General features: G+C 34.3%; 2 protein-coding genes across 3 annotated transcripts; one reads left to right on the top strand and one right to left on the bottom strand.

Annotated features, from left to right (window-relative positions):
* The first annotated feature begins 1,727 nt into the window (after nt 1-1,727).
* Nucleotides 1,728-8,884, top strand: LOC105336770 (V-type proton ATPase subunit D). The gene is made up of 7 exons (XM_011441208.3): nt 1,728-1,860; nt 3,215-3,332; nt 3,476-3,623; nt 3,728-3,772; nt 4,125-4,295; nt 4,723-4,801; nt 7,965-8,884. Exons 1-7 carry the CDS (start codon nt 1,817-1,819, stop codon nt 8,104-8,106), a joined length of 747 nt encoding a protein of 248 aa, XP_011439510.2. The 5' UTR covers nt 1,728-1,816; the 3' UTR covers nt 8,107-8,884.
* LOC105336771 (arpin) lies at nt 8,865-12,088 on the bottom strand. Of its 2 annotated transcripts, none has more exons than XM_011441209.4 (6): nt 11,933-12,088; nt 10,750-10,825; nt 10,048-10,180; nt 9,592-9,807; nt 9,237-9,391; nt 8,865-9,083 (listed from the first exon to the last, which is right to left on the bottom strand). In XM_011441209.4, the coding sequence occupies exons 1-6, from the start codon at nt 12,022-12,024 to the stop codon at nt 9,075-9,077; spliced, it is 681 nt and encodes a 226-aa protein (XP_011439511.2). In that variant the 5' UTR covers nt 12,025-12,088; the 3' UTR covers nt 8,865-9,074. The 2 variants fall into 2 exon arrangements, with proteins under 2 accessions (XP_011439511.2, XP_065943728.1); XM_066087656.1 differs by lacking the exon at nt 11,933-12,088 and adding an exon at nt 11,116-11,147.
* Between the last annotated feature and the right edge of the window lie 139 nt (nt 12,089-12,227).

Below are 12,227 nucleotides of genomic sequence, written 5' to 3'. Positions count from 1 at the left end.
TGAGATATTACATGGTGTGTGTACTATAAAGGCGAGTTTACTCTCTATTTCTCTCTCTGTCTCTCTGGAGGCCGAGTCGGATAATTAGTAGGTCCCGGGACATCGGGCGCTTCACGGCAACTTGTCAGAGCGCCAAAGTCCGCCGGCAACAGCAAATGGTCAACTCTCTTTACAGGGGGAACGCAAGGATGAAAAGAGTGTTGCCATTTACCAGCGGGGTACAGTTGTCGTATCATAAAAAGTTGATTAATTACATCGTAAAAAAATAAAAATGTAACTGTAAATAAGTGTATGTGTGAATTATGTTATTCTTATAAATATACATCTACGTGTGTGCCCAATACAATTATTATGCAAGTACAGTGCAAGATTTGTTGTTGCATTGTTGGATAGGTACAGATTGGAGGGATTGTAGCATAATTATAGCCACCAGCCTCTCATTAGTCTTTACGGGTCAGCTGTTGGCTTTAACGGGATAATGTAGCAAGTCATAATGAGGTCATTAACACACGTCGTAGACCCAGTATTACTCCTTTGTAGATTTGTTTATCTTTCCGTGTGTGTGTGGGGGGTGGGGGTAGAGAGACTCTATTTATGAACTTATGACCCAGTGTTCATTTGAATTTAGGGCCAATGAAATTTTCTATATGCACGCATGTGTTATACATTAAAACTTCAAAACTCGATTTATTGGAGGCACCCCTTTCTTCGAAATTAACATTTCAAATGTTTAAAGTTTGCATATCATTATATCGGTATAAAACTGGAAACATTTATAATTCAGTTATATTTAATGTGTACATATATGTCACATTTATGATATTTTAATGTATATAAAGAATAAACATTTTAACTATTTTGCATTCTTTCTTTCTTTCTTTCTTTATTTCCTCCCAAAGGAGATTATCATAACATATTTACAAGAATACAAACATATAGACAATTGTAAAGAACCTAATTATTAACCTAATAATCTCTCGATCAAACTAATTGCTTATTTATCAGTTTCCAAATTTGAGTACCAGTTTTCTTCAGGGGAATTCTTCACATTCATTCCCCTAAAATCGAGTTGTGGGCCCTCTGTGATAATGGCTTTAATGAATAAATAAATTTATAAAAAATAATTTTTGTTATTTTTACATATCTAAATATAAATTGCCTTGCTTCTATCTTCTTTAGAAGATTTATTAGGTCTAATGGCGTCCACTAACTTATATCACCGTGAGTGCAGATGAATTGCAGGTAACTGAAAAGTGACTGACATAGGGAAAAAAATCAGAAACCTATGTTAGACAAAGGAGGTGGTGATTGCACGCACCTACCCCCTACTGAAGCGTTCTATATGCAAATCAATACAGGACCAACATTTCTAAATCTTTTATCAATCTTATAATTTTATATTTTAATTATTCTTTATGCTGTTATGGTTGTGATATTTACTTGATGAAAGTTTTAAAAGTGCATGTTATGAAAAACCGTGGTACATGTGTATGTGATTTTTTTTAATGTGATTATCTTTCATCAGAAGTGTCCTATATTAATTTCTCACATTAAATACTGTTGATCAAGAAGAAAAGATGGGTCTTTTACAGAGATGTCTTTTTCTGGTTTGATAAGATATGGCCAATCTTTCAGTTTTTTTGGTTTTTTTTTAAAATCAAACATTATTTTAATTTCAAAATAGTTTTTATTAATAAACTCAAAACTACATGTAAGAAGTTAAAAATCCGGAATTACATTTGCTTAGCGAACCCGATACAACTTCCGTACAAATCACGTGATATTGACATGTGATCGAAAACTTGGAGCAGAAAAAATGTCGGGAGCTGGTGATAGAATCAACATTTTCCCTTCTCGAATGTAAAAATACAGTCGTAACTTAAAATAATTATGTTATTTTATCGATTTATAAAGTACTTAAGAAGGTGACAATAATGTACATTTGTAAAAATGTATTTGGCGTAATGATAATATTACATACACTAATCTGTAAACTTATGATAAACAATGATACAATGTAGTTTTATTTAGATTTTGTACTTTTATAATACTGTTATAAAATTTATCCTCATTTTGATGATTTTCTAACACACAGGGTTAAGCTTGTTTCTATATATCTAGATATATAACGTTATGTACAAGCAAATACGCAGTGCATAAACATGCAGATCGATGGGCTGTCACAGACACTAAATGTTTTGCAATAAATTTTACCCCATAATAAAATAATAACACAAGGTAACTAACTCTGTTTTACAAAGTGAGGCCTTTTCCGTTAATTGCAATCATTTTCGCTTCCAGCTGGAAAATAACGGACAATTTCTTTACTATGATAATTTATCTTCAAAATCACATAGGCATATATACTGGTACTTGCCGTTGTTTATATGGCACGCCAAAGTCACAAAACTGAGCTACACAGTCAGTAAACTAGGTTTACCATTTTTAAACTGTAGTTTATGAACAGAAAACTGTTGTTAATGACGTTAATCTATGTTTCACATTTGTAAACCATAGTACGTTAACACAATCATCTATGTTTCAAAAGTGTAAAAATATAATTAACATGTTTGATGTTTATTGTTAATAAACCACGTTTATCGACTGTGAAACTATGTTTAGCTCATTTTTGTGAATTGGGTGTGCCATATATTTACCGATAGTTTTATCAGTGTGAATAAGCAGCATCCAGCCATTGCTTGCCAACTAGAAAAGTTATTTTAAACCTCTATATAGAAGTCTCTAATTGGGCTTCATCGAAAGGCAAAACTGATTGCAATTCACAGAAGGGGGTTACTCAACGGAATTCAAAGTAATATTACATTACATTAAACTTTAATACAGAAACAAGCCTGTGTGCTGTGCTCTGTGTTGTAAGCAGAGTTATTTTTACTTTATCTCATTTGTACCTAAAAGATTTTGACTTTATATTAACTTCACAATTTAAGTTCAGAAAAAATTGATGAAATTCATATTTGGGAAAAATGTTACTGTTCTTTTGAAACTTTTCCCACCACTGGCAGGTTTTGTATACTGACCATTTTGTTTTAATCCAATGAGTACATGCAAGACTAAGTTAAATCTAGTGGGTGTGTAATACGGTACATGTTTTTTTGGGGGAAATCTTGCAGATAAGTTATTTTGTGATATATTTAGAAACATAAAATAAATTGTAAGCATGCTAAGAATTTGAATGATTTTGATTGATTATTAGGGCTATGGCCATTATGAAGGCAAGACTAAAAGGAGCTCAAAAGGGCCATAGTCTACTGAAGAAAAAAGCTGATGCTCTCACCATGAGGTTTCGAGCTATTTTGAAAAAGATTATAGAGGTAAGATTTTTTGGGGTAAAACGTCAGTTTTCTTTAACACATAATTCATTTGTATTACCACCAAAGATTTGTTAAATTGGAATTTATAGGTCATGAAATCAGCTTAATCTAGAAATTGTAACAAATCATCTGTTGTATTTTAGACTAAAGTTTTGATGGGAGATGTGATGAAAGAGGCTTCGTTTTCCCTAGCCGAAGCTAAATTCACTTCAGGAGACATTAATCATATGGTTCTACAGAATGTCAACAAAGCACAGCTGAAAGTGCGATCCAAGAAAGACAATGTAGCAGGTATAATAGAAATGTTTTACTTTGGGTGAAGAGTTGTTAATTGGACACCCTTTCATTTAATGTGAAGTGAGTTAAATTCATCCAAATATTTTCTTTTATGACAGGTGTGTTGTTACCAGTGTTTGAGGGTTATCAAGATGGATCTGACAGTAAGTATTCATCATTGTGGTTGAAAAGTAGTAAAGAGACGAATGAATTTTAAAACATTTTTTAAACTGAAAATAAAAAGTGCTTTACACGTTTGAAGCATTAATTTGAATTTCCTAATCAATTAAATGGGATAAAGAGTAAATATATAAGAGACTGATGATGTCTTGATCTAATGGAAGTTTAAAATATATGTGTAGATGAAAATGAATGACCTACACACTGGTTGCTTCCTATGCAGATAAAATTGAAATATTGTCCTTGATTTGGTGTACACTTACCGACATATTTAGTAAAAACCCTGATGCCAGGTTCTAATGTCTAGAACAGTTAACCAGTAGCTTGCTGTTACAGGTTACGAATTGACGGGTCTCTCCCGAGGAGGACAGCAGATAGACAGATTGAAGAAGAACTATGCACGTGCCATTCAGTTACTGGTGGAGCTGGCCTCTCTACAGACAGCATTTGTTACATTAGACGAAGTGATCAAGATAACAAACCGCAGAGTCAATGCTATTGAACATGGCAAGTATTCTTCTGAATTATGATTGAAAATTTTACAAGAAAATTAAGGATTCCATGCTTTTGATGAATAGGATCAAACCTATTTCATGTATGAGTACATATTCATTTACTGTGGTTTCATCAATATTCGTTGAATACCAATTTTCGTGGATTTCATTGTTAAGTTGATCCACGAAATTTAATGTTCATTGAAGTGCAATATCTATTAACATTTTGTATTGATAGGGTCATTGGCCACGAATTTACATATCCTTGAAACTGTGATTTTCACTTTATCCACGAAAATTGATACCCTTGAATATTAATGAAACCACAGTATACTGGGGATACATTGATGACCAGTAAAGTTTATCTAAATGTAGATCTTTATTTATTGGCATTTTTAAGAAAGTGAGAAAGTTATTGAGCATTTTTTGTTCATTTTCAGTCATCATTCCACGTATTGAAAGAACATTAGCCTATATTACTTCAGAACTTGATGAAAGAGAAAGAGAAGAATTCTATAGGTATCTATGATCTTTTCTGAAACATGTTCTAATGCTCAATTTACGGTCATCGTCTTTAACCCTGTCAGCCTTGCTGAAACTTACAGACCATGAATTAAATCATTGAACTTTTCTTCTTCACATGAATTATTCATGCGCTTTTCTGATCAGCTATTTCACACTTTTATGGAGGAAATATAACAATCTTGTTCAATATGCTTAATCATGCATGTATCAACAAGGGCATGTTTTCACATTATTTTTGTTTTTATGTCTTCAAAAACTTAAAGAGTTTTGCTTTCTCATCAATGAACTTGGAATAATAAATACATGTGTTTATAAAAACAAAAAAAGTTCAACATGTTGGCAAATGTCAATAAGCGTATACAAGACTCCATGAGTTTACAGCAATGATTTATGGTATTGGTATAATGAGGGCCCCGCTCTGCAGGTGACCTATATTGATCATTATGCCCTCCCATCTGTCTGTCCAGTTTAGATCACTTGTTCAGAGCATATCGTCTATCCCCCTGGCACAATCTGACTCATACTTCACCCCCAGAGTGCCTTTGGGTAAAGGGTGTTCAGTTACCTTGAACCAAGTTTCTAGGACTACGGTTTAGGTCATACCAGAATTATCTTTAAAATCCTTGTCCAGATCATGCATGTATATTCTCTCTCCCTGGTCCAATCTGGCTCATATATGTATTTCACCTACATAGTGCCTTTGGTAAAAGGGTGTGGAGTGACCTTAAATGATGTTTCTAGGTCAAGAGTCACGGTTGTATCAAACAAATCAAAAATCTTTTATCAGAGCATATATACTCTTTTCTAAGCACTATCTGGCTCTTCAAAATCAAATTAACAAAGCTTTTAGGTAAAGAGACATATGTACTGCAGTGGCTTAAAGGTTAAATGTGAAGATCATAGCAGATCTCTTTAAAATCTTGCTTAGATTAAACCCCAGAATGCCTGTTGGTAAGGGGTAATTAGCTTGAATTTAAGTTCTATGCCAACTGGAAAATATCTGTGAGGTTAAGGTCAAAGCAAAGTCCTCTGAAATGCTTTTCATACTATTTTCCATTATTTAAGCGGGGCCCTTTGAGATGGTCACCTTCAAAATGATGTTTAGTTTTTAGCTCACCTGAGCTGAAAGCTCAAGTGAGCTATTCTGATCACATTTTGTCTGTCGTCCGTCTGTCTGTCCGTCCGTCTGTCTGTAAACTTTTCACATTTTCAACATCTTCTCAAGAACCACTGGGCCAATTTCAACCAAACTTGGCACAAAGCATCCCTAGCCTAAGGGGATTTAAAGTTGTGAAAATTAAGGACCATGCCTTTTTGCAAAGGGAGATAATTAGGAATTTATGAAAATTTTTGAGAAATTTTCAAAAATCTTCTTCTCATGAACCATAAGACCAGGAAAGCTGAAACTTGTGTGGAAGCATCCTCAGGTAGTGTAGATTCTAATTTGTGAAATTCATGACCCCCGGGGTAGGGTGGGGCCACAATGGAAGGTCGAAGTTTTACATAGGAATATACAGAGTAAATCTTTAAAAATCTTCTTCTCATGAACCATAAGACCAGGAAAGCTGAAACTTGTGTGGAAGCATCCTCAGGTAGTGTAGATTCATTGTTGTGAAAATCATGATCCCCGGGGGTAGGGTGGGGCCACAATTGGGGGTCGAAATTTAACATGGGAATATATAGAGTAAATCTTTAAAAATCTCCTTCTCGTGAACCATAAGACCAGGAAAGCTGAAACTTGTGTGGAAGCATCCTCAGGTAGTGTAGATTCATAGTTGTGAAAATCATAACCCCCGAGGGTAGGCTGGGGCCTTATTGGTTAGTTGAAGTTATACATAGGAATATATAGAGTAAATCTTTAAAAATCTTTTTCTCAGAAACTAATTAGCCAGAAAAGCTGAAACTTGACTGGAAGCATCCTCAGGTTGTGTAGATTCAAAGTTGTGAAAATCATGACCCCCGGGGGTAGGGTGGGGCCACAATGGGGGGTCGAAGTTTTACATAGGAATATATAGAGTAAATCTTTAAAAATCTTCTTCTCAGAAACTAATCAGCCAGGAAAGCTGAAACTTGTGTGAAAGCATCCTCAGGTAGTGTAGATACAAAGTTGTGAAAATCATGATCCCCGGGGGTAGGGTGGGGCCACAATGGGAAATCGAAGTTTTACATAGGAATATATAGAGTAAATCTTTAAAAATCTTTTTCTCAGAAACTAATCAGCCAGGAAAGCTGAAACTTGTGTGGAAGCAATCTCTGGTAGTGTAAATTCAAAGTTGTGAAAATCATGATCCCCGGGGTTAGGGTGGGGCCACAATGGGTGGTCGAAGTTTTACATATGAATATATAGAGTAAATCTTTAAAAATCTTCTTCTCAGAAACTAATCAGCCAGAAAAGCTGAAACTTGTGTAGAAGCATCCTCAGGTAGTGTAGATTCATAGTTGTGAAAATCATGATCCCCAGGAGTAGGGTGGGGCCACAATGGGGTGTCGAAGTTTAACATAGGAATATATAGAGTAAATCTTTAAAAATCTTCTTCTCAGAAACTAATCAGCCAGGTAAGCTGAAACTTATGTGGAAGCGTCCTCAGGTAGTGTAAATTCAAAGTTGTGAAAATCATGATCCTCGGGGGTAGGGTGGGGCCACAATGGGGGGTCAAAGTTTAACAAAGGTATATATATGGTAAATCTTTAAAAATCTTCTTCTCAGAAACTAATCAGCCAGATGATTCTTTATAATTGTTAAGACTTTGGCCCCAGGACAATTCTTTGGCCTCACAAGAAGGTTCAGAGTTTGATGTACGTTTATATCCCATATATAAACAATTGTTAAGGATCTTTTTGAGAACTGCAATACTCAACATATGATATGACTATAAAATCATCCTGTTAGAAAAGGGACTAATGATTATAAACATAAGAATATCCAGGGGAAAAATGGATTTTATTTATACAGGATCTACATGTATTATTGTACATTGTCCAGATAGTTTGTATTATGACTCCATTAATCTGATTTTATCATACCTATTGTTCCTCAGGTGAGCGATGTGGCCCATGGGCCTCTTGTTATTATTTTAAAGGTTTTATTTATGACAGATCATACCTTATCATTAAATTAAATCTTTTAGAAGGTTTTATCAAACTTTCTCACTTACAGGTTAAAGAAAATTCAGGAGAAAAAGAGGAAAATTAAAGAAGTAACCGAGGCCAGATTAGCTGCCTTCAAAGCTAGTAATGAGTTTAAGGAACCGGCTAGTCTTCTAGCTGAGGAGAGAGACGAAGACCTTTTGTTTAATTGATGGACTAAACCTATAGTAGTGATTGGATAGAATATTGGGTATTTATGGAATATCATAGCTTCCATGACACCATTAAGTTATAGAGTGTATAAACAGACTCGTATAATATTACATGTACTAGTATTCAATTTTAATCACAGTGGCTTGCTTGTTTTTTTAAGGGGTAACAAATGCTGTTGTTTACAATGTAAACAAAAAAAGAGTTGACCAGTATGTCAACATTTGAATTTTTACACTTTCATTTCGTTGGATAGCCATTTCAGAAGTCCAATAAAGGCTGGAAAGCAGATGTAGGGAAAAATATCCAACACTTATGTTTCAATATTTCCAAAGCTACAATTGTATACCATATACAGCAATGTGTAAATACAAAGTGTTCCCTGTTTATGTTTTGTGAATCTAGTCTCTGCAGCACCGCCAGTGTGGATGTGTCGCAGTCAATTAAGTCCTGTGATGAAACGAACAGAGCACCCACTGCTGGTCCTTTGTGTGGTGGATGTAGTGCATTGTTCGGTGTGATCCAAATCAATCCATGTAGTAAAGAGGTTGACGAGTATGTTGATGGAAAATGATCGTTGTTATAGGGTTGAATTTCATTTAATAGTATTATAATGGAAATAGGTATTCACTAAATTGTATGTATTCGGGAATTATAATTTATATGTATATTAAAATTATCATGATTGTTGATATAGTGAGAAATGTACATGTATGTACAATGTAAGAATTATCAGTTTAAAAATGAAAACAAAAAGAAATAAAGATGACTCAAAACTTTTGACTTTTTATTGCACAATAAATAATATCTGGGTATTGTTAAGGATAAATAGTGATTAACAAAGCCTGTTTATAACATATTGTTTGTCTTGGTGGTTTGTCATGGCAGTGTTAAATATGTTAGGCTGGCGTGGTTCTTACAGAACTCCCACCAACCACAAAAGTTGGAGAACTGAAAGTTTGGACATTCGCTAATCATCCTGGAAAAAAGAATAGAAATTATATTTATAATGCAAAATAAATGAAAGTAACTCCATGTACAAATTACCATAAGCTGATATTTTCTTTCGAAAAGGAGAAGAATACAACTTCACTGGCTTTTAACAGAGTGAGTATTGTTTGAATTGACATACCCACTCATCCTCATCCACCCCTTCTGCCTGACTTGTGTCGGCGGGCTGTGAGGATTTCATGCCCATGATTTTATCAGTCCATGAGCCTCCCACATTTTCACCCCCCGCATAATTTCCTTTTGTCTTGGCCTCAGCATCCATTTTTGTTATGCTGCCTTTGAAGGTATAGTGACAAAAAGGATTTCTTATGTCTTTGTATATTGGTAGATACCGGTAACAAGATAAAGACATGTAAGATGACAGAATATTTCCGTAATGTTTTATAGGTATAGATGGAATGTCAACCTTCTGTTCAGTGCAAAAACAATTGCTAAATTTTGAGCTTTTACTCCAACTCCAGACAGATATTACTTACAGATAAATGGCCCATTTCCTGATGTTTTTACTCTGATCATTTCTCCTTCTTCCAGTTCCATTTTTTCCATTTCATTTTCCTGTAACCATAGAGATAGACAACCTGTACATTCCTTTGGTAACCTGGGTGATGTAATCTTTGTAAGGTCATCATGACATACTATGTCCTTGACCTGATCTGAACTTAGTTTATCAGTCTGACCTTTTGGTTCAACCTCTGAAAAGAAAAAAAAAGTTTGTAAAGTTGCATTGATTTTGGAAAATTGTGTTGATGTTGCGTTATTGTGTCAAATACATGTACTTTAATTTGTTAATTTGCATACAAAACAATTAACATATAAAACCTCATATTTATTGTTTTTTTAATCTTTTGACAACAGTTTTGGTCAGTTTTTGGCTAAAACAAGCCAGTTCAAGACATGTTTACATTTTTGTCCTCAAATGATTGCCAACTTACTGTAAGATGAATTGAGGTAGCCTGTCCTCACTTTGTGAGTTTCACTAAAGTTGGGTTCAATTTCACGGCCATTACTCTCAAACTTTCTCCTGTGGGCCCTCTGTACCTCTGTATGCAGTATGTAATAGCGGAACTGTATCCCAAGAAAAACACATGATGTAAAATGCTTCATCCATAAATGTAAAATGAATTTTTTTTTAGAAGTTTTTAACTCAATTGTTAGTTAAATATGTATCCTAACAATTTAACAATTGTTTCCTTTTATTATAGGTATAATTTTTTGTTATACTTTCATGTCAAATACTGAAATCTGATTGGTTAAGACGCAGTTAATAATATTTTCTATTATCCTCAGCGTTAGTAACGCACTAAGCAACGGGTAACATTAAAAAATGTTACATGCGCGAAAATTATGCACGTACGGTTCGCTGTAGAATTCACGTTATTCCTATATAAAAGCAGTAAAATTTTCTTAAAAATTAAGACATTCAGTATAACAAAATAAATAGTGCCTGTTTGGGAGGATAACAGTTGAAATTGACACCCCTCGAAAACCATTGTCAACCTCCGCTTCGCGTCGGTTGACAATGGTTTTCTCGGGGTGTCAATTTCAACTGTTACCCTCCCAAACAGGCACTATTTATATAATAATACAATGTATTTGACATTCAGCAAACATTTGACAAAATAATCATTTGGTACCTTTGAATGTGATTTGTCAGTTAAACTAAATCGACTTCTTCCTTTAATATTTCCCTCAAGAATGACTCCATCTCCACTAAAAGTATAAAATAAAACTTTAAAATAAAATACTAATAATCTTAAATTAAAACAGTATAAAACCCTTCTCCGAGCCATGATTAAGACGCATATATGGCCGGTGCCCTGGTTTCTGGGGTGCTAAGCGAATAAAAGTTAACAATTCCCAAGTTAACTCCCACTAGCTTAACCGGTACCAGCTTTCAGCTGGGTGGACTGAGACAATATAGATAAAGCACCTCGTCTAAGGGCACAACATCAAGTGACCACAGGAGGGAATGAACCAGGGACTTTTGGGTTTATACTTGCCCAATGCCTATGATCATTGTCGGATCCACGTGCACATTACACCTGAAAATGTTTGGAATATATCGAATATCAAAAGATATTAATTTGTGATGTTTGAAGGAGAGAGATCATTCAAAAAGAGGCCTATGGGCCATTTCGCTCACTTGTAATGAGAGAAAGTTTATATGGCCCTATAAATAGCTATTAACAGAATAAGATAAAGTCAAAATTGAATTTCTTGAAGTAAGGACATTGAATACGCGTAAAGGCACACTAATTATTCCAACGAAAACTTTTTATCACTATTGAGACCTGTGCACAATATCTTGATCTAGATATGGGGTAGAACAAATTCTAGCTTTATGTAAGTTAATTAAGCTGTTACAGTACATATCTTATAGTAAGATAATGCTCTATTCAAATTCTTTTTCTACAGCTTAATAAAGCCTTATTCAAATCTTTCATTAAGTTTAGCACAATTTCTTTGCAAAACATGACAAATAATAATTACTGGTATCATGAAATGCATGCTCTTGATGAGAGTTTACATTAAATGCATATCATGTGCATGTTCTTAACAAAGTTTATTAACATTAAAACACAGGCCTATGAACTTCTATCGGTTAGCTGTTAAATGTCTGGAATATATATATCTCTTCCTAAACATTTAACAGCTAGCTTACTTATTCTCTTTTGAGAAGTGGACAGGCATAGTCTACATCCATGGATGTGGCTGTAGGCTATGCCTGTCCACTTCTCAAAAGATAATACCTGATCAGCTGATAGAAATTCAGAGGCCTGTGATTTAATTTAAATGAAAAACACAGCCTTATATTACCTTGAATATTGATTAGGATCCCATATACTGGGAATGTCAACATTTATCACTGGCAAGTTGTGCAATGGTTTGTTGTCATATATTCTACTCATCCTTCCATCAATCAGGAAATGTTTCTGATTATTTTTTCGAGTGACCTCCCTTTTTATTGAAAATATCAAAACCATACAAACAAAATTGCAAGTGCATAGCTTGTTCGGATATCTAAATGATAATTTTAATATTTACAGTTTAAAATATGTAATTAACTTAATTTTCAGACTGTTTTTTAATGTTTGTGCCATCGTTATATTGC

The sequence above is a fragment of the Magallana gigas genome, chromosome 6 (assembly GCF_963853765.1).
Source record: "Magallana gigas chromosome 6, xbMagGiga1.1, whole genome shotgun sequence".
In the NCBI taxonomy this organism is placed as follows: domain Eukaryota; kingdom Metazoa; phylum Mollusca; class Bivalvia; order Ostreida; family Ostreidae; genus Magallana; species Magallana gigas.
The sequence above is the reverse complement of the archived record's forward strand: the minus strand, read 5'-3'. Positions and strand labels throughout refer to the sequence as shown.